Here is a 23163-nt window from a genome sequence, read left to right on the forward strand (position 1 = left end):
ATCCTCGTGGCTGAGATCTTTGCCAACAACTTGGCGTCCACATTCAAGAGTGAGATCGGCCTGTATGACCCACACTGCAGGGGATCCTTGTCTCGCTTAAGAATCAAGGAGATCAGCGCCCGAGACATCGTCGGGGGCAAAGCCCCCCCTTCCCTTGCCTCGTTAAAGGTCCTAACCAACAGGGGGCCCAGCAGGTCTGCATACGTCTTGTAAAATTCAACCGGGAACCCAACCGGCCCCGGCAATTCCCTGGCCCTCGGCCTCGCGAACCTCCAAGGATCCACCCCTCCTATCTGGTCCATAAACCCCCTCAGCACCTTAGCCGCCGCAGGTCTCCTACCCGTCCTGGAACTGGATCGGTCCAGTGGCGGATCCAGCACCGTGTTGAAATCCCCCCCCCCCCCCCATTACCAGGCCCCTCCCGCCTCCAAGTCTGGAATCCGGCCCAACATGCGCCGCATGAAACCTGCATCATCCCAATTCGGGGCGTATACATTGACCAGCACCACCCGCTCCCCTTGTAGCTTGTCACTCACCATCACATACCTCCCGCCGCTGTCTGCCACCACACTTGACGCCTCAAACGACACCCTCTTCCCCACCAGGATCGCCACCCCCCAGTTTTTTGCATCCAGCCCCGAATGAAACACTTGGCCCACCCACCCCTTCCTCAACCTAACCTGATCCGCCACCTTCAGGTGCGTCTCCTGAAGCATAGCCACGTCCGTCTTCAGCCCCCTCAGGTGCGCGAACACACGGGACCGTTTAACTGGCCCATTCAGTCCCCTCACATTCCAGGTGATCAGCCAGATCGGTGGGCCACCTGCCCCCCTCCCCCGTTGACTAGCCATCACCCTTCCATAATCCGCCACGTGCCCGCGCCCCCCTCCGCTCAGCGACAGACCTCCATCCCGACCCCCTCTGCACGCTCCAGCTCCTTCTTGGCCATTCCAGCAGCAACCCGGTATCCCCCCACCCTCTTCCCCCCCCCCCCCCCAAGCCAGTGCCCCCCCTTGCTGCGTAACTCCAATCATTGTACTTCCGTAAGTCAGCCGACTCCTGCTGACCCCGGCTGCTCCCGCCACCCCAATTACCCTCCCCAGTGTCACACACCCATTCCCCCAATGCCGACCCAGCCCCCTGCTTCTCCAGCGCGGGAGAAAAGCCCATGTCCCCATTCCAAGCCCCGTCCCCCCGACCCAAAACGCGGGATGACAGACACATGACCCAACAGGGCCGCGAACCTCACCCAAACCTGCAACCAGTGAAATAATAAAAATCCCAACATGATATGATAATACACCCAAGTAAACAGATAACAGTCCCGAAAAGCAGACAAGAAAAAACAGAACAGCAAAAAAACATCGTCCAATAGAACCAAAAAGAAAAAAGCGAAAGGATAGCAAGGAGGACAAAGCCTCCGGGCTGTGTACAATGTTCCCCAGCCCCCAGTCTTCAGTTCAAGTCCAGCTTCTCTGCCTAGACAAAAGTCCAGGCCTCCTCCGGGGAGTCAAAGTAAAGTTTGCGGTCTTTATAGGTGACCCACAGGCGTGCCGGCTGCAACAGGCCAAACTTGACCCCCTTCTTGTGGAGCACTGCCTTCGCCCGGTTAAACCCAGCCCTACTCTTCGCCACCTCCGCACTCCAGTCCTGGTAGATCCGGATCTCCGTATTCTCCCACTTGCTACTCCTCTCCCTCTTCGCCCAACGAAGCACACACTCACGATCGACCAAGTGTTGAAAGCGGACCAGCACCGCCCTGGGCTGCTCGTTCGGCCTGGGCTTCCGCAGCAGCACCCGATGGGCACCCTCCAGCTCCAGGGGTCCCCGGAACGACCCCGCGCCCATCAGCGAGTTCAGCATCAGGACCACGTAGGCCCCTAAATCCGAACCTTCCAGCCCCTCTGTGAGGCCCAAAATGCCCAGATTCTTCCGGCGGGACGATTCTCCATCTCCTCCATCCTTGCCAACCATTTCTTGTGAAGCGCCTCGTGCGACTCCACCTTCACCGCCAGGCCCAGGAGTTCGTCCTTGTTCTCCGAAGCCTTTTGCTGCAGCTCCCGAGTCTCTGCAGCCTGAGCCATCTGCGTCGCCCCGAGCCTGTCCAGCGATGCCCTCAACAGCTCCAGGGTCTCAGCCTTTAGTTCCTGGAAGGAGCGCAGCAGTAGCTCCTGCTGCTCCCTCGCCCACTGTTGCCACGCTGCCGGTTCCCCACCCGCTGCCATCTTGTCCTTTCTGCCTCGCACCTTCTTCTGCTGCAAAGTTGATTTTCTGGTCGCTCCACTTCTAATCCAGCCCATCCACCGGCCGCCAAGCACAGAGGCTGCGTTCCCACCCGGGGAAAAGTCAAAACAGCGCCGCTGCGGGCCCTTAAAAGAGCCCGAAAGTCCAAAAATAGCGGGAGCCACCGAACGTGCGGCTTAGCACTGCATCGCCGCACCCGGAAGTCAACTTGAGTTCTCTTGCAGACGGCCAGTATCGATTCCAGAAAGGGCCTCATTTGGTGGTTTCTGTTCCCGGCCTCCGAGTCTTGTCAGCCTGTTCCCAGTACCACAATGCTGCACTCCTTACACGGTCACTCAGTGCGTTAGCATATCCTGATTACTTTATAAGAACATAAGAATTAGGAGGAGGAGTAGGCCATCTGGCCCCTCGAGCCTGCTCCGCCATTCAATGAGACCATGGCTGATCTTTTGTGGACTCAGCTCCACTTTCCAGCCCGAACACCATAACCCTTAATCCCTTTATTCTTCTAAATTTATAAAAAAAAAAAAAAAAAACTATCTATCTTTATCTTAAAAACATTTAATGAAGGAAACCATTATACACCATTTCGAGCCACACCCAAGTTACAAGTGAGGACATAAATTCCTGAATATAGTAATTGGTATCCATGGGGGAAATAATTTATAGTTGACTGGCAGCCTATTTCTGTTAATGTGCTTTCAGTTTTTCAAATTCTACGTTAAACTTAAAATCTTAAACTCAATTTCAGTTTGAGAAATACCTGTAGTCCCCAATGCATTGTCATGCTCAGCCCTGTCTTTTGCTATCTATTAACATTGCACTATTTTCACAACCACTCTGTGACCACCAATGTTTGGCAAACAAAGCTTTAGTAAGTCAGCTTATTTATTTCGGTAAGGATTCAATTTATACAATAACAAATCAACGTTTAAAAATATAGTTATATTTACATAGAAAACTCCATCCCATCTACTTTCATCAGCTGCAATAACATTCTTCAGCTGTCATTCGGTTAATTTGTTGATAATGACCAAAGAAAACTATAACTCTGAATGTTGAAAGCTTGAAATAAAAATAGATAACGAACATACAGAGGATGTCAGTCAGAAGATGAATCAAAAAAGGTTCACATTTTAGCTCAAATCCTTCATCACAGTTTACGAGATTGCAAACTAGGTAAATAATATACAACATTTATTTCCTATTCAAGCATTCATGAATTCTCTGTGCACATAATTTCTCTCAATAATACAATTCAGTACAAATCTTGTCTTTTTTTTAGACTTTTCACTGATGTTTACAGCCATTCTCTTCAATTTCTTTTTCAGGTCGGATTGGCAATACGACATGTGCAATGCGACTCCATAATCCACTGAATTTATCAGCATCCAGAATATTATACCGCCCAGTTTTACCAGAGATGGAAAACTTCATCACAAGGAAATCATAGACTGTCTCTTCCAGAAGATTAAAGTTTAAATTTGGGCCCAGTTTTTCCTCATCAATTAAAACTGTGATCAATAGAGAAACATCCTTAAAGGCTGCATTTTCATGATCACAGTACTTGTAGAACAGAAGGGTTGATGGAGGTGGGAGATCCTGGAAGTGATGAATAACAGCTGATTTTCGACCATCACCAAACCCAGAACTCAGCTGATTATCTAATTCTAGCTTCACTTCATCACTATTTAAAGACTTTTTGCTCGATCCATCAATTTCCATAATCCTGGAATTGAAAGCTGAGGCATAAGCTCCAGCTATCCTGCCTGTAAGGCAATGCATTGTCTCCTCTGCATCCCAAGCAGCTGCAAACATCAGGATGGAGGGCTCAGAATGCACAGTCATGTTAATATGTTTCTGCAACATAATCCTGCTTCTTTTCCACAGCTGTTCTTCCTGATTTGGAAAACTCTTCTGCACCTTGCCAAAATTATGTAAGAATATGTTGAGCACTTTGTTCACAACTTCAGGCTCTTGTTGGTTCTGAAAACTCAACATAACCCAGGCAATTGGAACCAACAACACAGCTGCAACCAATAAAATCTTAATGGACCATAGACCTGAGGAGAGAGAAAGAAGGTTCATTTACTATACAGGTAACAAAGTTAATGTTTGTACAGTAATGTCAAATCAAAATGCACTGGATGCTAACAAATTATTATATGGTAGCTGGCTGTAAATCAACGTCAAGTTAATAATAAGAAAGATACAAAGATAGTGCAGACAGCAAAGCAACATTAACAGTATTATCAAATTAGGAGACTCAGATAGTCTACTGAAATGAAGCAATGATTCCAGTGTCGGGTTGACAAGAGATTGCACATTGATAGAGAGAGGCTTATTCCTAGGGAGTACAATAAAAAAATAATTTGACATAAAACATACAGCACAGAAACAGACTATTTGGCTCAACCAGACTACAATGACACTTATGCTCCACTTGGTCCTCAACATAATCCTCTCTCCCCTTCTTTCTCATGTTCATCGAGATTCCACTTAAATGCATCTAAATTATTCACCCCAATCACTTCTTGTCGTACCAGATTCTATATTCTCACTACTATCTGGGTAAAACAGTTTCTTCTGATTTCCCAATCTTCTATTGATGACCTCTAGATTTGCTCTTCTCCACATGTGTCCCTGTATCTACTCCATCAATACCTTTAATAACTATAAATTCCTAGAGGCGTCTCTTTACAAGAGAACATGACATAGTCTGGTCATCCTTCTCTAATAGGTATAGCCCAGTTCTGGTACCGTCCTTGTAATCTTTCTTGGATCCTCTCAGGTGCCTCAATATAGTTTTTATAATATGGTGACCAGAACTGTATACACTTTTTCCATTTGGCTAACTTGTCCCTTTAGTGCAGGTTATGTTACAGAGTTACGGGGATAGGGTGGGATAGGCAGGGGAGTGGACCTGGGTAGAGTGCTCTCTCGGAGGGTCAGTGCAGACTTATGGTCCTAATGGCCTGCTTGTGCACTGTAGGGATTATACGATTCTATATAGCATATGCAGATTTAAGTCAACAGTGCAGTTGGTTTTCCAACATACGTGTTTGACCACACCATCGTTGCCCAAAAACTCAATCTTCCTGGCATCACCAACAAAAGACAGGGAAATTGGAAACTCAGGTATGAGTGGTTGCTCTCAAAAATGCACAATTTCTCACCATTTTTATCCAATTCAGGTTGATGTAGGTTCGTTGCCTTGGTAATGAGTTTCTTGCAGATGTTCGGATGGTTTCTTTTTTTTTTTAAATGTATTTTATTACAAACATGTATCAAAGCAGGCTTCAGCAAATAAACACCCCAGGAAACATATTTCCCAACAATCAACTATACAGTCTGCATGGATTTTTCCCCTTCTTCACCCCCCCCCCCCCCCCCCCCTCCCCCCAACACCCACCCCCCTGCGACAAACAGCTCCTCAAACACGGTCACAAACATCCCCCACCTTTTCTCAAACTCCCCTGCTGAGCCGCTTAACTCATATTTTATCTTCTCTAACCGCAGGAAGTCGTACAGGTCACCCAACCATACCGCTACCCCCGGTGGCGATGCCGACCGCCACTGCAGCAAAATTCTCTGCCGTGCAATCAGAGAGGCGACAGCCACGACATCGACCTTCCTTCTCTCCATGAGCTCCGGCTTCTCTGAAACCCCAAGTATCACCACCAAAGGGTCTGGGTCTACCTCCTCCTCCACTACCCTGGCTAATACACCTGCCCAGAATCTTCCCAATTTTTCACAACCCCAAAACATGTGTGCATGATTCGCTAGCCCCTGCCCACACCTCTCACATTCATCTGCTACCCCCTGATTTTGACCCAGGGCAATGAAGAAATGGTAATGTATTTCCAAGGATGGTGTGTGACACGAGGAGAACTTGCAGGTGATGGTGTTCTATATGCCTGCTGCCCTTTTTCCAGTTACCAGAGATCATGGATTTGGAAGGTGCTGACAAAGGAGCCTTAGCCAGTTGCTACAGTGCACCTTGATGGCACACACTGCTGCCACTCTACACCAGTGGTGTAGCGTGTGAATGTTTGTGGTGGCGGATGATGTGGAGCTTCTCGAGTGTTTGTGTTCATCCAACAAGTGGAGAATATTCCATTACACTCCTGAATTGTGCCTTGGGATTTTGGGGAGTTCAAGAGATGAGTTATGGCCCACAGTATTTTCACCCTCTTGCCTGTTCTTTAGCCACAGTGTTTATGTGCCTGGTCCAATTACGTTTCTAGTCAATAGTAACCCTTGTGATGTTGATGGTGGAGATTCAGCAATTGTAATGCTTTTTGTATACTGTCACGAGAAAATGGTTAGATTCACTTATTGGATCAATGCCTAGCACTTGATAAAGCTAATAACAATCAATGTTAATTACAAACAGTTACAAAATCCTCAAATCATTTCAGACTCATAAAAATCTACCCATCATGAATGCTGTATTCTGGTCCTGCTATCAGATAGACTATACGTACAGTAATACATAGGAGGCCATGATTATAGGATGTGCTTCAATTGAGAGCTTCAACAGTGGTTAACTCACTGTTAACCACCCAACCAATCTTTGTGTCATCTGCAAACCTGCTGATCCTATCCCCCACATAGTCATCTATGTCATTTATATAAATTACGAAAAGTAGGGGACCCAGAATAAATCCCTTTGGTACACCACTGGACACTAGCTTCCAGACCTAGTGAGGGTCTGTCATCACCCTCCGTCTCTTACAGCGAAGTCAATTTTGAATCCACCGTATCAAATTACCCTGTATCCCATGTGCATCTGCCTTCTTTACAAGTCTCCCATGTGAGACCTTGTCAAAGGCTTTGCTCAAATCCATATCAACTGCACTACCCTCATGTACTCAGCTGGTCACATGCTCAAAAAATTCAATCAAATTTGTTGGGCATGACGTCCCTCTGACAAAGCAATGCTGACTATCCTGATCAAACCTGGTCTCTCCAAGTGCATATAGATTCTCTCCCTCAGACTTTTCTCCAATAGCTTCCCTACCACTGACATGAGACTCACTGGTCTGTAGTTCCCTGGCTTATCTCTACAACCTTTCTAAAATAGTGAGACCATATTAGCTGATCTCCAGTCCTCTGGGAAATGCCTGGTGGCCAGAAATGAATTAAAAATTTGGGCCAGAGCCAAAGTCAGTCTCCCCTCCAACTTCATCTAAGCCCTTAACACAAAGACTATCCAAAATTAATGCTGGGAAAGTTAAAATCACCTAATATATATATATTTTTTAAAGACATTTTATTCCAAACATATACATCAACAAAATACCATCAAAGCATAATCAACAGTTTGTACAGTTTTCCCTCTTTTAAATGCTGCCTCCCCGCCCCCCCCCCCCCCCCCCCCCCCCCCCCCCCCCCACGACCAACAACCCCTAAACAAAGTCGTGAACGGCCTCCACCATACCGATAAACTCTCTTCTGACCCCCTCAACTCAAACTTAATCTTCTCCAGCCAGGCCACCACCCCTGCCGGCATATCCGACCTCCAATTCAACAGGAACAGAAAGGCATAGGCCATTACATTGGCCACCCTTCCCCTCCAGTAACTCTGGCTCCTTCGAAAACCCAAGGATCGTCACCATTGGATCCACCTGACCTCAGCCCCCACTATTCTGGATGATATCCTAAACACCGCCTGCCAGTATCTCTGCAGATTCTCGCAACCCCAGAACATGTGAGATGGTTCGCCGGCCCCCGCCCATACTTCTCACACTCATCGGTCATCCCCTGGAAGAACCCAATCATTCTCGCCCGAGTCATGTGTACCCTGTGCACCACCTTGAACTGAATCAAGCTCATCCTCGCGGAGGAAGTTGAGTTCACCCTCCACATCGCCTTGCGCCACAGTCCCCAGTCAATTTCCCTCCAAAACTCCTCCCACTTACGCTTTATCCTCACCCCCTATGCCTTGCCCTGCTCCCCCAACCACCCATATATGTACACAATCCTTCCCTCCAAATTGTCAGGTAGCAGCAGTTGCCCCAACAGCGTGTACTCTGGTAACACGGTAGCATGGCACATAACAGGGAAGCGCGGTAGCACAGTCGCTTCACAGCTCCAGGGTCCCAGGCTTGATTCCCGGCTTGGGTCACTGTCTGTGCGGAGTCTGCACATTCCCCCCGTGTCTGCATGGATTTCCTCCGGGTGCTCCGATTTCCTCCCATAGTCCAAATATGTGCAGGTTAGGGTGATTGGCTATGATAAATTGCCCTTAGTGTCCAAAAAGGTCGGGTGGGGTTACGGGGATGGGGTGGAGGCCTGGGCTTAAGTGGGGTGTTCTTTCCTAGGGCAGGTGCAGACTCGATGGGCCAAATTCTATAACTGAGGGAATGTCGGCTACTCCTTTTGCGCGAAGTACCGCACTTCCAGGGGATACCTTAACTCGCTAACCCTCGGCAGCTCAAAATTCTCCCGCAGCTCGCCCAGCCCCACAAATGTCCCCTTTGCGAACATATCCCGAACACGCTCCAGCCCCGCCTCCCTCCAATTCTCATATGTCCCATGCATAACCCCCTGGTTTAAACCTGTGATTCCCACATAGTGGCGTCAACACAGACATTTTATCCAACCTAAAATGCCTCCTCAACTGGTTCCGTATCCTGATAGTCGTCTGCACCACCGGACTCCCCGTATACTTTCCCGGGGCTAATGGAAAGCCTCAGAGAGAAAGATCGGGAGGGTCTGAAAGACAAACAGGAACCGTGGCAACACATTCATCTTTACCACCTGTACCCTCCCTGTCAATGTCAAGTGTAAAGCAGCCCACCTCTTGAGAGCTCCCTTAAACTCCTCTACTAACACCGTCAAGTTCCACCTCTGCATCGTGGCCCACTCATGCTTCACCTGAATCTCAAAATACCTAAACCGCTCTCTTGCCACCTTAAACGTTAGTACCCTCAAATTGGCCCCTGCCCAGCCGCATTCACCAGGAACACCTCCATCTTCCATATTCAGCTTGTACCAGGAGAAGGCCCCAAACCTCTCCAACAGACCCAGAATTCTGCCCATGCACTCCCAACGGCTCCAGCGCAACCAACAGCAGGTTGTCTGCATACAACGAGAACCGATGCTCCCTGTCCCCTGCTCACAATCCCTCGCCACTCAACCGGCCACAAAAGGACCATCGCCAAGGGCTCAATCGCCATTAGGCTTCCCTTCTTCGTTACCCTGCAACACAAAATAACCTGAACTCTTGTTCGTATGCATGCTTCCCACCAGGGACGTGTACAAAAGCACCACCCATGCCACAAACTTCAGCTCGAACACAAACCTACCCAGAATTTTGAACAGATATCTCCACTCTACTCGGTCAAAGGACTTCTCCGCATCCATAGATACAATAACATCCGGTGCCCGCTGCCCTGAGGGTGTCATAACTGCATTCAACAGCCTCTAACGTTGCTGGAGAGCTGCCGACCCATTACAAAACCAATTTGGACCTTGGAGACCACCTCTGACACACATCCCTCCAACCTATATGCCAACACCTTCGACAGTACTTTCAGAGAGAAGACCTGTAGGACCACCACTCCAGTGGGTCCTTCCCCTTCTTTAGAATCAGTGAAATCGATGCCCGAGACAACATTGCCAGCAACGCGCCACTTTTCACCACCTCAATAAACATCCCCAACAGGTGGGAGGTCAACTCTGTTGCAAACTGCTTATAAAATCCCGCCGCAGACTTCTGGTGGCAACATGTGGGTGGAGGCCGCTTGCTTGAGTCTCTGGCTTTTGGACTTTATTCCCGGTTTCAGGGGTAGTTTGTGAATGAGTTGGTGTGGGAAGTCATAAGGAAGATGTGAAATGTCGAAGACCCAGAAGAAGGGTGCTGCAAAGAAGGGGGTGAGTGAAAATCCTCCATCAAGTGAGGCTCTGAGTTATGCAGGAAGAAAGATGGCAGGAGCTGGGTCGACGGGTGTGGACGTTCCCCTCATGGTAGAAACTCTGCCCGAGGTGATGTCGGTGGAGTTCGAGAGGCTGTTAAGCATATGGAGGTGCTTCAGAGGGAGATGATGACTGCGATGAAAGAATGGGTGGAGGAGGCGATTGCTCCAGTATAGGCGGCAGTGATGAAGGCATCGGTCGAGGTGTGGGAGCAAAGGGAGAAGTTGAAGGGGATGGAAGAGGCATTGTCGCAACACAGCAACCAGTTCACCCTCGATAGGTGAGGAACTGTGGAGGGTGTCAGAGGCCAACAAAGAGCTCAGAGCCAAGGTGGAGGACCTGGAAAACAGGTCAAGGAGGCAAAATCAGAATAGTGGGCCTACCTGAGAGGGTGGAGGGCCCGAGGCCAACCGAGTACTTTACAAAGATGTTTGCGGAGTTGATGGGGGAAAAGAGGGAAGAATCCTCCAGCTACGATTTGGACAGGGCAAATCGGTCTCTCAGGCCAAAGCGTAAAGCGAATGATGCACCAAGGGCGGTTATAGTCTGATTGTGCAGGTTCCACCTGAAGGAGAAGGTCTTGAAATGGGAAAGCGTTGGTATACAAATATACCAAAACCTGACGGCAGAACTGGCGAGAAGGTGGGAAGCCTTTGGGCGGGTGAAAGTGGCATTGTTTGGCAGTGGAGTGGGATATGGAGTGGTCTATCCTGCAAAGTTGATAGCGACGCACAATTCGAGGGATTTTTATTTTAAGATAGTGGAAGCGGCGAAGGCATTCGTCAAGGCTGAAGGACTGGGACTGAGATAAGAGTTGGGATTTGGACTTCGTTGGTGGGGACGGGGCTGATTTTTTCTTAAGGAGGATTTTCTATTTGATTGGGGTTTTCTTTTTTTCTTATGGGTGCCATTCTGTATTGTTCCTTGGTATAAGGGAGGTGTGTTTTGGGGGCACGTGGGACCGGGTTACCAAGGATGGGAGGGGCTCAGGCAGGGGCCATCGCACTAGCAAACGAAGGTTGCCTAGTGAACGGGAATGTAGGGGGCATTCATTGAAGCATGGTCGAGCGGGTTTCACTGAACTGGGACATGTGAATTGTGGGGATTGATACTGGGTGAGATGTTCGCAAGCGAAGTAAATGGGGGGGGGGGAGATTCTGGGTGGGGGGGGGGAGAAACAGGATTGACGGTAACAAAAGGACAGGGCGGGCCTGGCCAAATGGGCAGGACCGGGGTAATAGTGAGTGAGGGCGGATAGGAGGGGCCCGAGAGACACCCCCGGTCAGAATGGTGACGTGGAAAGTGTGGGGATTAGGTAGACTGATGAAGAGAGCGAGAGCTTTCGCACACTTGAAGAGTTAAATGCTGATGTAGTGATGCTGCAGGAGACCCATTAAAAGGTGAAGGATTAGGAGGGCTAAGGAACAGGTGGGTGAGTCAGGTCTTTCATTCGAGGTTTGATATTAGGCCTCAGGGCGTGGCAATATTGGTGGATAAGAGAGTGAGGTTTCAGACGAAGAAGGTGGTGACTGGTCAGGGGGGCAAGTAAGTGATAGTGACGGGTGCATTGGAGGGGAGGTTGGTTGTGCAGTCAAGCATAAATGACCCCAATAGGGATGATACGGAGTTTGTGAAGAGAGGGTTGGGTGCCATCCCGGCTCGGGATACCTATGAGCTGATAGTAGAGGGGAATTGAAACATAGTGTTGGAGCTGAAGGTGGACAGGTCCCAGCCGCGCATGCTGACCCAGTACAGGGTGGAAAAGGCGTTGGCTGGGCTCGTGAGGGAGATGGGAGAGGTGAACCCCTGGAGATTTTTGCACCCAAGGGACCGGGAGTATTAATTTTTCTTCCCGGTGCACAAGGTGTTTTTGATGAATTATGTTTTTGTGGTGCGAAAGACGCAATTGGCTGGGGTGAAGAGGGTCGGAGCACTTGGCAATTGTGATCTCAGATCATGCTCCGCATTGATTGTTGCGGTTTTGGAGAAGGAGGCAACCCAGAACCCAGGGTGGAGAATGGATGTGGGGTTATTGGCGGCCCCGAGCTTCTGTGACAAGATAGGGAAGGTGATTGAGGATTATGGAGGGTTTAATTGCACTGGGGAGGTTTCACAGTCAGTGGTCTGGGAGGCTCTGAAGGCGGTGGTGAGGGGGGATGTGATCTCGTTCAAGGCTAAGGTGGATACGGAGGAGAGGGAGGAACACCAATGACTGATAGAAGAGATTTTAGAGGTGGGTGGGAGGTACCCGGGGGACCTGGGCCTCCTGGCAAAGATGAAGGAGTTGCAGGCGAGGTTTGACCTACTGTTCACAGGGAACGCGGTGTGTCAGTTAAGAAGGGTGAGGGGAGCTGCCGATGAGTAGGGGAAAAGGCAGGCGTATGTTGGCAGGTCAGCTCCGGAGAGAATCTGTGGGGGAGATAGTTCAGGTGCGGGATAAGACGGGGGAGCTGGTGGTTCAATAGGTTGTTTGAGGAGTTGTATAGGGACCAGTATAGGTTAGAGTCGTCGGAGGAGTGAGGGTTGAGGGGGTTTCTAGGTGGGCTGGGGTGTCCGTGGTTGGGGGAGGTGAAGAGGGCAAGGCTGGAGGAGCCAGTGGGGGAGGCGGAGGTGAAGGTGGCGATTGGGAGGATGCAGGCAGGGAAGGCTGATGGGTTTCCGGTCGATTTATATAAAAAATATAAAAGATACGCTGGCGCCATTGATGGTGGGTGTCTTTCAGGATGTGATGGTTAGGGGTGTCTTTCCGCAAACTATGAGACAGGCTTCCATCTCGCTGTTGCAAAAGAAGGACAAGGATCCGGTGGAGTGTGGGTCGTATAGGCCCATATCTCTGCTGAATATGCATGCCAAGGGGTTAGTAAAGGGAAAAGTTGTGTGGAGTCTGTACGTTCTCCCAGTGTCTGTGTGGGTTTCCTCCAGGTGCTCCAGTTTCCTCCTACAAGTCCCGAAAGACGTGCTTATTACGTGAATTGGACATTCTGAATTCTCCCTCAGTGTACCCGGACAGGCACTGTCATGTGGTGACTCGGAGATTTTCACAGTAACTTCATTGCAATGTTAACGTAAGCCTACTTGTGGCACTAAACAAATAAAGATTGAAATCTAATCAGGTGGTTTTGGACACATGATCTGCTCACCACCATGTGTTCCGAGGGATTTGTGTGCAAGCTACAAACAATTCCTGCAATGAATTGCAGTCTGTAATGTGTAAAATAATAGAATATTTGATCAATTTACAATGTGTGAAGCTCTGCATCAACAGACTTGAAATCACGGATGCGAGTCTCTGGAAAGATTTCTAAGTGTTGTAGCAATGGGAATTGCCGCGAGCTTCCCGACATCTGCCCAGAGAGACTGGCACCGTTATTCAACGTTAATTGGTCCATTGTATGAGGCCCTACGGGCTTCTAGCGCAAATGAAGGCTCACCCTGCTAACAAGACCCCCCAACTATCCATGCGACCCCCAATCCCCCCCCCCCCCCCACACACACACACTATGAACCATGTATGTGGCTAACGATGATCTCTCTGTGTCTCGTCAGGAAAGGTTCTCCCATAATCGCCGGGAGAGGGCCCAGACTGGCGGTGGTGTGCCAGACATAAGAATCCTCACCACCTTCGAGGGGCATGCCCTGGAGGTGACAGGGGTGGCTGAGGGCAGATCGGTCACCCAGGCAGATCCTAGCAGACACCTCAGAGGTGAGGAACCACCAGGCTCCACCCAGAGGACTTGTCAAACACCAGTTATTATTGCCTTACTGACTGACCCATCCCTCCCACTGACCACATGTCCATTCTCCCCACAGATCCTCCAAGTGACGGCACTGGCCCTGCTGGATCCCAGCCTGATGCTGAGGGACAGAGTTACCTGGAGTTGATGGGAATGATAGGGAGCAGCCAGGACATTCAGAGAGAGGTGTCTGTGGCACTCCAGCAGATCCATAACCGCTTGGAGGAGTCCCAGAGGCTATGGACGCAGGAGTTGTCACCGGAAATGCATGGCACCGAGGCCAACATGCAAGGGTGACGACCGCAGTGGACAGCCTGGCGCACAACGTCGGTACCGTTTGTGAAGTTGTCCAAGGCATTGCGCAATCAGTCATGGTTGAGGGTCTCAGCAGTATGTCTGCCTTGCTGGGGGATATCACCCAGAACCAGGCTGACCTTCATGAGGTTCTGCGGGACATGTCCCGCTCTCAGATGGGAATGGCCGAAGCATTGTGGAGTTTGTCCCAGTCGCAGGTGAGCATTGCCGAGATGCTGCAGAGCAATTCCCAATCAGTGAGGGCATCAACAAGCAGGTGCAGACACTGGGGAACCACCAGGGCTGGCAGAGCCAGATGATGCAGGGATTAGCCGGGGCTTGAACCAGATAGCCAGGGAGAATATCTAAACTCCACACGCACAGTTCGAACTGAGGGGAAGGATGGATGGGTTCTACAATTCATGGGCGTTATTCATCATGCACTTTCAAGAACTGGATGACATCGAACATTAGTTGGGGTGGGGGGGCTGTGTGTGTTAACAGTGACTATGGGTGTTCCTCATTCCTTTTTCTCATTTGTTTATGTGAACATGTTTGGGGTTTGATGGGAGAATGGGATCGTTGTTATTGATATGGGGATTGACATATTTGTTACTGATTATTCCTGGTGGGTGTAAATGTGAGAGAAAATGTGAAAAAGGAGCAGAATAAACAATATTTTTTAAAAAATCATACACAAGGAATCACTTTAAGGCGGAGAATTACCCAAAATAGGCTCCCACGTCGTGCAGGTCCGATGTGTGGCTCCGCCATGTCTACGGCACGCGTGTCGAGGTAGGACGCCATGCGCATGCTGGACCCCTTTGCGGCCGGCGTGCGCATGCGCGCACCCGCTTGCGGCCATCATGCGCAGGCGCGGCCGCACAGACCGCTACAACTGGGCCCCGCCGGAAGCAAGAGCTGCGGGACGCACGCCCAGGTCCTGCTAGCCCACTGGGAAACGGGGAATCACCCGGACGTTTGAGGAAAAAGTCCGGAGTGATTCTCGCCCGTTTTCCGGCGGGCGTGGGGACTTAGTCCTCCAAATGGAGAATGGGATGATCTGTTTGGTAATGTGTGGGTTCTTAGCCAACAGGGAACAGGTAAGGTTTTCTCCAACCTCTCAACTCACTTGGACAAAAGTCTCAGTCAAAACGGTGTGACCACATTCTTCTACCGAGGAGAATATACGGGATTTGGGGAGGAAACAGTGTGAACTGAACACACCTGGACATTTTTGTCGAAAGAAGAAATGGATGCAAATGACTGATCCCACTCTGTCAAACACAGGAAATGTTTCTCATAACCTCATCTGCATCTCCTCTCCATTTTTACCTTGATTTTTCCCTTTGGCTGGAGTTTCATTTTCATCCACAGTGGGTTGCAATCCTAGCTCATTTACTTTCAGCTCCTTAGGTATCTGCTCAGCAGTTTTGTCTTCTGAGACAACAGGAAGAAATGCAGTGAAGAACAAACAGAATTAACTACAAACGTAAAGGGCGAGATCTACTGGCTATTCACGATGGTGGCTTCTTCTAGTACCACCAACGTGGGGTGGAATCAATGAGAAATCCCATTGACAATGGTGGGACCCGATGATGCTGCCGACTTCCGCCGTCTAGAAGCAGACCACGGGGAGACAGAGAATCTCGCCCAGTGTCTTTGATCAAAAAGGTGTCCAATTCTCCTAACTGCAAAAAATATTTCTCAAACAAACCTTTGCATCAATGCGATCAATATAATGTCCTGAAAAAGAACAATTACGGACTGAAATCTAACAGGTGGGTTTGGACAGATGATCTGTCCAATAATGGACAGCAGAAAGTGTGTATGTGGGACGTAATCAACAAGTGGTCCTGATGAAAGCACGTAGTTAGAGTAAAGGTTACTCACTACCAGGTAGTCTGCAGAGATTTGTTTTTGTTTTCTTTTTGTTTCTCAATTTAAAATGCCCAATTCTTTTCTTTTTCCAATTAATGGGCAATTTAGGGTGACCAGTCCACCTATCCTGCACAACTTTGGGTTGTGGGGATGAGAGCCACACAGATACGGGGAGAATATCTAAACTCCACACCCACACTGACCAAGGGCCGGGATCGAACCCGGGTCCTCAGCACCATGAGATAGCAGTGCGAACCACTGTGCCATCGTGCCACTCTGTTCTGCAGAGATTTTTCAACCTGCACTTTTTTCCAATGATTTACATACTCTGTAATATGTAAAATACTAGATAATTTGATCAATTTACAATGTCTGAAGCTCTGCATCAACAGACTTGAAATTTGAAATTGGTGGTGCTGTTGATTTGCTGCTCCAATTAATCAATATCCAATTTTCACTGGCAAGTTATGTTATTAATCCTACACTAGGAACCATTGTTAGCACAAAACGGGTCAGGCGTCGTTCCTGTGTTAAGTTATCTGTATTTGTAAAAATGAATGTCTCCAAACTCAGAATAAGTGGGTTACCCGCAATCCTCGAAAGGCAAGTCTGCATTATCAGTTAACTGGCTCAAGTGTTTTCAGACTGTACCTTTCTTCATTGGATTCATCCTGAAATGGAACAGGGAACAATCACAAAGTCTGCACTGACAGCACACTGCCTCAATGTGTTCTGATTGAGAACTTCTGATGCCAACTGCTACTTATATTGACGCTTGAAGTCTGCTCTCTCTGTATCCTAATATTCAGCAATCAAAAATACATTCAGTACAAAAGCAGCCAGCTGAATTCTTATGCATAAGTAACTAGATTCACCTATTCCATTATGTTTTTGTGCTGTTCTAGATCTTTGATTAATACTGCCAATGCATCCCAGCTTTACATTAGCCTACTCAATATTATTATCAGCTTTGAGAAGTTCAGCTCCATCTTTTGTCTGAGGAAGAGGCAGCATTGTGCTAATGCAATGATAGCAAAGCAACCAGGCTAAACTCTATATTGTACCTCTTATACACCAAGGTAGTTTGTGCATTAATGTACACAAAGCTGATATCTATTCTATTTGGTTGATTGGGAAGGCAGGGGCAGAATGGATGGCAAAGACTTGCTCTCTGCTCTGCAAAACATTCAATTTTGTTACGACATTGAGAAAAATCTCAGAGTAAATTATGTGTCTGTATTCCTATGCTGGGAAGAGTGAATGGCATGTTCAGAAACACAAAGATTGCATGGAACCCATCTGAGCACTTGTGAGTGAAGAACTGAATATTCATAAAGTTTGCATTCTGACCAATATGGAGAATATTCATTCCCTCACCATCCTCAGTACCCTCTGTGCATTGTGGAGGATTCAGAGCTCCTTCCAAAGCCCTATTACACTTTTCATTTGTTGGAACCTCTAAATATTGAACAAAAACAGCACCTGTATAAATTTTAAGAACTCCACTCCATCGAAGCACTTAACACAATGACTATCCCAAATAATGTTGGGAAAGTTGAAATTTCCGACTAAAATTACCCTATTATTATTTTAACACACAGTTATTGCTAATTCCAAGACAAGAAGTATCCCTGGATTCCTGGAAGTGATGCTGGCTACAAACCAAGCACTTTCAGGTAAATTGGGTGTATAATAGTGCCGAGGAAAATGGGATGATCTGTTTGGTAATGTGTGGGTTCTTAGCCAACAGGGAACAGGTAAGGTTTTCTCCAACCTCTCAACTGACTTGGACAAAAGTCTCAGTCAAAACGGTGTGACCACATTCTTCTACCGAGTAGAATATACGGGATTTGGGGAGGAAACAGTGTGAACTGAACACACCTGGACATTTTTGTCGAAAGAAGAAATGGATGCAAATGACTGATCCCACTCTGTCAAACACAGGAAATGTTTCTCATAACCTCATCTGCGTCTCCTCTCCATTTTTACCTTGATTTTTTCCTTTGGCTGGAGTTTCATTTTCATCCACAGTGGGTTGCAATCCTAGCTCATTTACTTTCCGCTCCTCAGGTATCTGCTCAGCAGTTTTGTCTTCTGAGACAACAGGAAGAAATGCAGTGAAGAACAAACAGAATTAACTACAAACGTAAAGGGCAAGATCTACTGGCTGTTCACGATGGTGGCTTCTTCTAGTACCACCAACGTGGGGTGGAATCAATGAGAAATCCCATTGACAATGGTGGGACCCGATGATGCTGCCGACTTCCGCCGTCTAGAAGCAGACCACGGGGAGACAGAGAATCTCGCCCAGTGTCTTTGATCAAAAAGGTGTCCAATTCTCCTAACTGCAAAAAACATTTCTCAAACAAACCTTTGCATCAATGCGATCAATATAATGTCCTGAAAAAGAACAATTACGGACTGAAATCTAACAGGTGGGTTTGGACAGATGATCTGTCCAATAATGGACAGCAGAAAGTGTGTATGTGGGACATAATCAACAAGTGGTTCTGATGAAAGCACGTAGTTAGAGTAAAGGTTACTCACTACCATGTGTTCCGCAGAGATTTGTTTTAATTTTCTTTTTGTTTCTCAATTTAAAGTGCACAATTCTTTTCTTTTTCCAATTAAAGGACAATTTAGGGTGACCAGTCCACCTATCCTGCACAACTTTAGGTTGTTGGGATGAGGCCCACACAGACACGGGGAGAATATCTAAACTCCACACCCACAGTGACCAAGGGCCGGGATCGAACCCGGGTCCTCAGAACCATGAGATAGCAGTGCGAACCACTGTGCCATCGTGCCACTCTGTTCTGCAGAGATTTTTCAACCTGCACTTTTTTCCAATGATTTGCATACTCTGTAATATGTAAAATAGTAGATACTTTGATCAATTTACAATGTCTGAAGCTCTGTGTCAACAGACTTGAAATTTGAAATTGGTGGTGCTGTGTATTTGCTGCACCAATTAATCAATATCCAATTTTTACTGGCAAGTTATGTTATTAATCCTACACAAGGAAGCATTGTAAGCACAAAACGGGTCAGGCTTTGTTCCTGGGTTCTCACGTCTTAAGTTATCAGTATGTGGAGAAACAAATATCTCCAAACTCAGAATAAGTGGCTTTCCCGCGATCCTCGAAAGGCAAGTCTGCATTGATCAGTTAACTGGCTCAAGTGTTTTCAGACTGTACCTTTCTTCATTGGATTCATCCTGAAATGGAAGAGGGAACAATCACAAAGTCTGCACTGACAGCATAGTGCCTCAATGTATTCTGATTGGGAACTTCTGATGCAAACACCTACTTGTATTGACGCTTGAAGTCTGCTCTCTCTGTATTCTAATATTTAGCAATCGAAAATTGATTCAGTACAAAAGCAGCCAGCTGCTGAATTCTTATATATAAATAACTAGATTCACATATTCCATTATGTTTTAGTGCTGTTCTAGACTCTGATTAATACTGCCAATGCATCCCAGCTTTACCTTAACCGACTCAATATTATTTTCAGCTTTGAGACCTTCAAAGGTGGGGCTGGTTTAGCTCACTGGGCTAAATCGCAGGCATTTAAAGCAGACCAAGCAGGCCAGCAGCACGGTTCGATTCCCGTACCAGCCTCCCCGAACAGACGCCGGAATGTGGCGTCTAGGGGCTTTTCACAGTAACTTCATTGAAGCATACTCGTGACAATAAGCGATTTTCATTTCATTTTCATTTCATTTCATTTCAGCTCCATCTTTTGGCTGAGGAACAGGCAACATCATGCTAATGCAATGATAGCAAAGCAACCGCGCTAAACTCTATATTGGACCTCTTATACACCAAGGTAGTTTGTGCATCAATGTACACAAAGCTGAAATCTATTCTATCTGGTTGATTGGGAAGGCAGGGGCAGAATGGATGGCAAAGACTTGCTCTCTGCTCTGCAAAACATTCAATTTTGTTACGACATTGAGAGAATTCTCAGAGTAAATTATGTGTCTGTATTTCTATGCTGGGAAGAGTGAATGGCATGTTCAGAAACACAAATATTGCATGGAACCCATCTTAGCACTTGTGAGTGAAGTGAAGAACTGAATATTCATAAACTTTGCATTCTGACCAATATGGAGCATATTCATTTCCTCACCATCCTCAGTACCCTCTGTGCATTGTGGAGGATTCAGAGCTCCTACTGAAGGCCTATCACACTTTTCATTTGTTGGAACCTCTAAATATTGAACAAAAACAGCACCTGTATAAATTTTAAGAACTCCACTCCATCGAAGCACTTAACACAATGACTATCCCAAATAATGTTGGGAAAGTTGAAATTTCCAACTATAATTACCCTATTATTATTTTAACACACAGTTATTGCTAATTCCAAGCCAAGAGGAATCCCTGGATGTGATGCTGGCTACAAATCAAGCACTTTCAGGTAAATTGGGTGTATAATAGTGCCGAGGAAAATGGGATGATCTGTTTGGTAATGTGTGGGTTCTTGGCCAACAGGGAACAGGTGAGCTTTTCTCCAACCTCTCAACTGACTTTGACAAAAGTCTCAGTCAAAATAGTGTGACCACGTTCTTCTACCGAGTAGAATATACGGGATTTGGGGGGGGGGGAAACAGTGTGAACTGAACACACCTGGACATTTTTGTCGAAAGAAGAAATGGATGCAAATGACTGATCCCACTCTGTCAAACACGGGAAATGTTTCTCATAACCTCATCTGCATCTCCTCTCCATTTTTACCTTGATTTTTCCCTTTGGCTGGAGTTTCATCTTTATCCTCTGTGGGTTGCAATCCTGGCTCATTTACTTTCCGCTCCTCAGGTATCTTTTCAGCAGTTTTGTCTTCTGAGGCAACAGGAAGAAATGCAGTGAAGAAAAAATAGCATTAATTACAAACGTAGAGGGCGAGATCTTCTGGCTGTTCATGACGGTGGCATCTTCCAGTCCCACCAACGTGGGGTGGAATCAATGGGAAATCCCATTGACAACAGCAGGACCCGATGATGCTGCCGACTTCAGCCGCCTCGAAGCAGGCCACGGGGAGACTGAGAATCTCGCCCAGTGCCTTTGATCAAAAAGGTGTCCAAATCTCATGACTGCAAAAACCATTTCTCAAACAAACCTTTGCATCAAAGCGATCAATATAATGTCCTGAAAAAGAACAATTACGGACTGAAATCTAACAGGTGGGTTTGGACAGATGATCTGTCCAATAATGGACAGCAGAAAGTGTGTATGTGGGACATAATCAACATGTGGTTCTGATGAAAGCACGAAGTTAGAGTAAAGGTTACTCACTACCATGTGTTCCGCAGAGATTTGTTTTAGTTTTCTTTTTGTTTCTCAATTTAAAGTGCCCAATTCTTTTCTTTTTCCAATTAAGGGACAATTTAGGGTGACCAGTCCACCTACCCTACACAACTTTGGGTTGTGGGGATGTGACCCACACAGACACGGGGAGAATATCTAAACTCCACACCCACAGTGACCAAGGGCCGGGATCGAACCCGGGTCCTCAGCACCATGAGATAGCAGTGCGAACCACTGTGCCATCGTGCCACTCTGTTCTGCAGAGATTTTTGAACCTGCAATTTTTTCCAATGATTTACATACTCTAATATAAGACCATAAGACATAGGAGTGGAAGTAAGGCCATTCGGCCCATCGAGTCCACTCCGCCATTCAATCATGGCTGATGGGCATTTCAACTCCACCTACCAGCATTCTCCCCGTAGCCCTTAATTCCTCGCGACATCAAGAATTTATCTATCTCTGCCTTGAAGCCATTTAGCGTCCCGGCCTCCACTGCACTCCGCGGCAATAAATTCCACAGGCCCACCACTCTCTGGCTGAAGAAATGTCTCCGCATTTCTGTTCTGAATTTACCCCCTCTAATTCTAAGGCTGTGCCCACGGGTCCTCGTCTCCTCGCCTAACGGAAACAGTTTCTTTGCGTCCACCCTTTCTAAGCCATGTATTATCTTGTAAGTTTCTATTAGATCTCCCCTTAACCTTCTAAACTCCAATGAATACCATCCCAGGATCCTCAGCCGTTCATCATATGTCAGACCCGCCATTCCAGGGATCATCCGTGTGAATCTCCGCTGGACACGCTCCAGTGCCAGTATGTCCTTCCTGAGATGTGGGGCCCAAAACTGGACACAGTACTCCAAATGGGGCCTAACCAGAGCCTTATAAAGGCTCAGTAGCACATCGCTGCTTTTATATTCCAACCCTCTTGAGATAAATGACAACATTGCATTCGCTTTCTTAATCACAGATTCAACCTGCATGTTTACCTTTAGGGAATCCTCGACTAGCACTCCCAGATCCCTTTGTACTTTGGCATTATGAATTTTCTCACCGTTTAGAAAGTAGTCTATGCTTGGATTCTTTTTTCCAAAGTGCAAGACCTCACATTTTCTCACGTTGAATTGCATCAGCCATTTCCTGCACCACTCTCCCAAACTGTCTAGATCCTTCTGCAGCCTCCCCACTTCCTCAGCACTACCTGCCTGACCACCTAACTTTGTATCATCGGCAAACTTCGCTAGAATGCCCCCAGTCCCTTCATCCAGATCATTAATATATATGGTGAACAGCTGCGGCCCCAACACTGAACCCTGTGGGACACCGCTGGTCACCGGCTGCCATTCCGAAAAAGAACCTTTTATCCCAACTCTCTGCCTTCTGTCAGACAGCCAATCCTCAACCCATGCCAGTAGCTCACCTCGAACATCATGGGCCCTCACCTTACTCAGCAGCCTCCTGTGTGGCACCTTATCAAAGGCCTTTTGGAAATCCAGATAGACCACATCCACTGGGTTTCCCTGGTCTAACCTACTTGTCACCTCCTCAAAGAATTCTAACAGGTTCGTCAGGCACGACCTCCCCTTACTAAATCCATGTTGACTTGTTCTAATCCGACCTTGCTCTTCCAAGAATTTAGAAATCTCATCCTTAACGATCGATTCTAGAATTTTACCAACAACCGAGGTTAGGCTAATTGGCCTATAATTTTCCATCTTTTGTCTTGATCCTTTCTTGAACAAGGGGGTTACAACAGCGATCTTCCAATCGTCCAGG

The 23163-nt window shown here is 47.4% G+C and overlaps 1 protein-coding gene across 50 annotated transcripts in view; it reads right to left on the bottom strand.

The window, feature by feature from the left end:
- Positions 1-3099: 3099 nt before the first annotated feature.
- LOC119964914 (torsin-1A-interacting protein 2-like) overlaps positions 3100-23163 on the bottom strand; it is an 83177-nt gene continuing 63113 nt past the window's right edge. For 45 of the 50 annotated variants that reach the window (XM_038795069.1, XM_038795047.1, XM_038795068.1 and 42 more), the window contains 4 exons: positions 20819-20923; positions 18066-18170; positions 15531-15635; positions 3100-4307 (listed from right to left, as the gene is read on the bottom strand). In XM_038795069.1, the coding sequence (XP_038650997.1) occupies positions 3535-4307; positions 15531-15635; positions 18066-18170; positions 20819-20923 (1088 nt within the window). In that variant the 3' untranslated portion in view covers positions 3100-3534. The remainder of the gene's footprint in view (positions 4308-15530; positions 15636-18065; positions 18171-20818; positions 20924-23163) is intronic. The other 5 variants (XM_038795059.1, XM_038795027.1, XM_038795070.1 and 2 more) reach the window with 3 other exon arrangements.

Source organism: Scyliorhinus canicula, chromosome 4 (genome assembly GCF_902713615.1).
Source record: "Scyliorhinus canicula chromosome 4, sScyCan1.1, whole genome shotgun sequence".
Classification (NCBI taxonomy): Eukaryota; Metazoa; Chordata; class Chondrichthyes; order Carcharhiniformes; family Scyliorhinidae; genus Scyliorhinus; species Scyliorhinus canicula.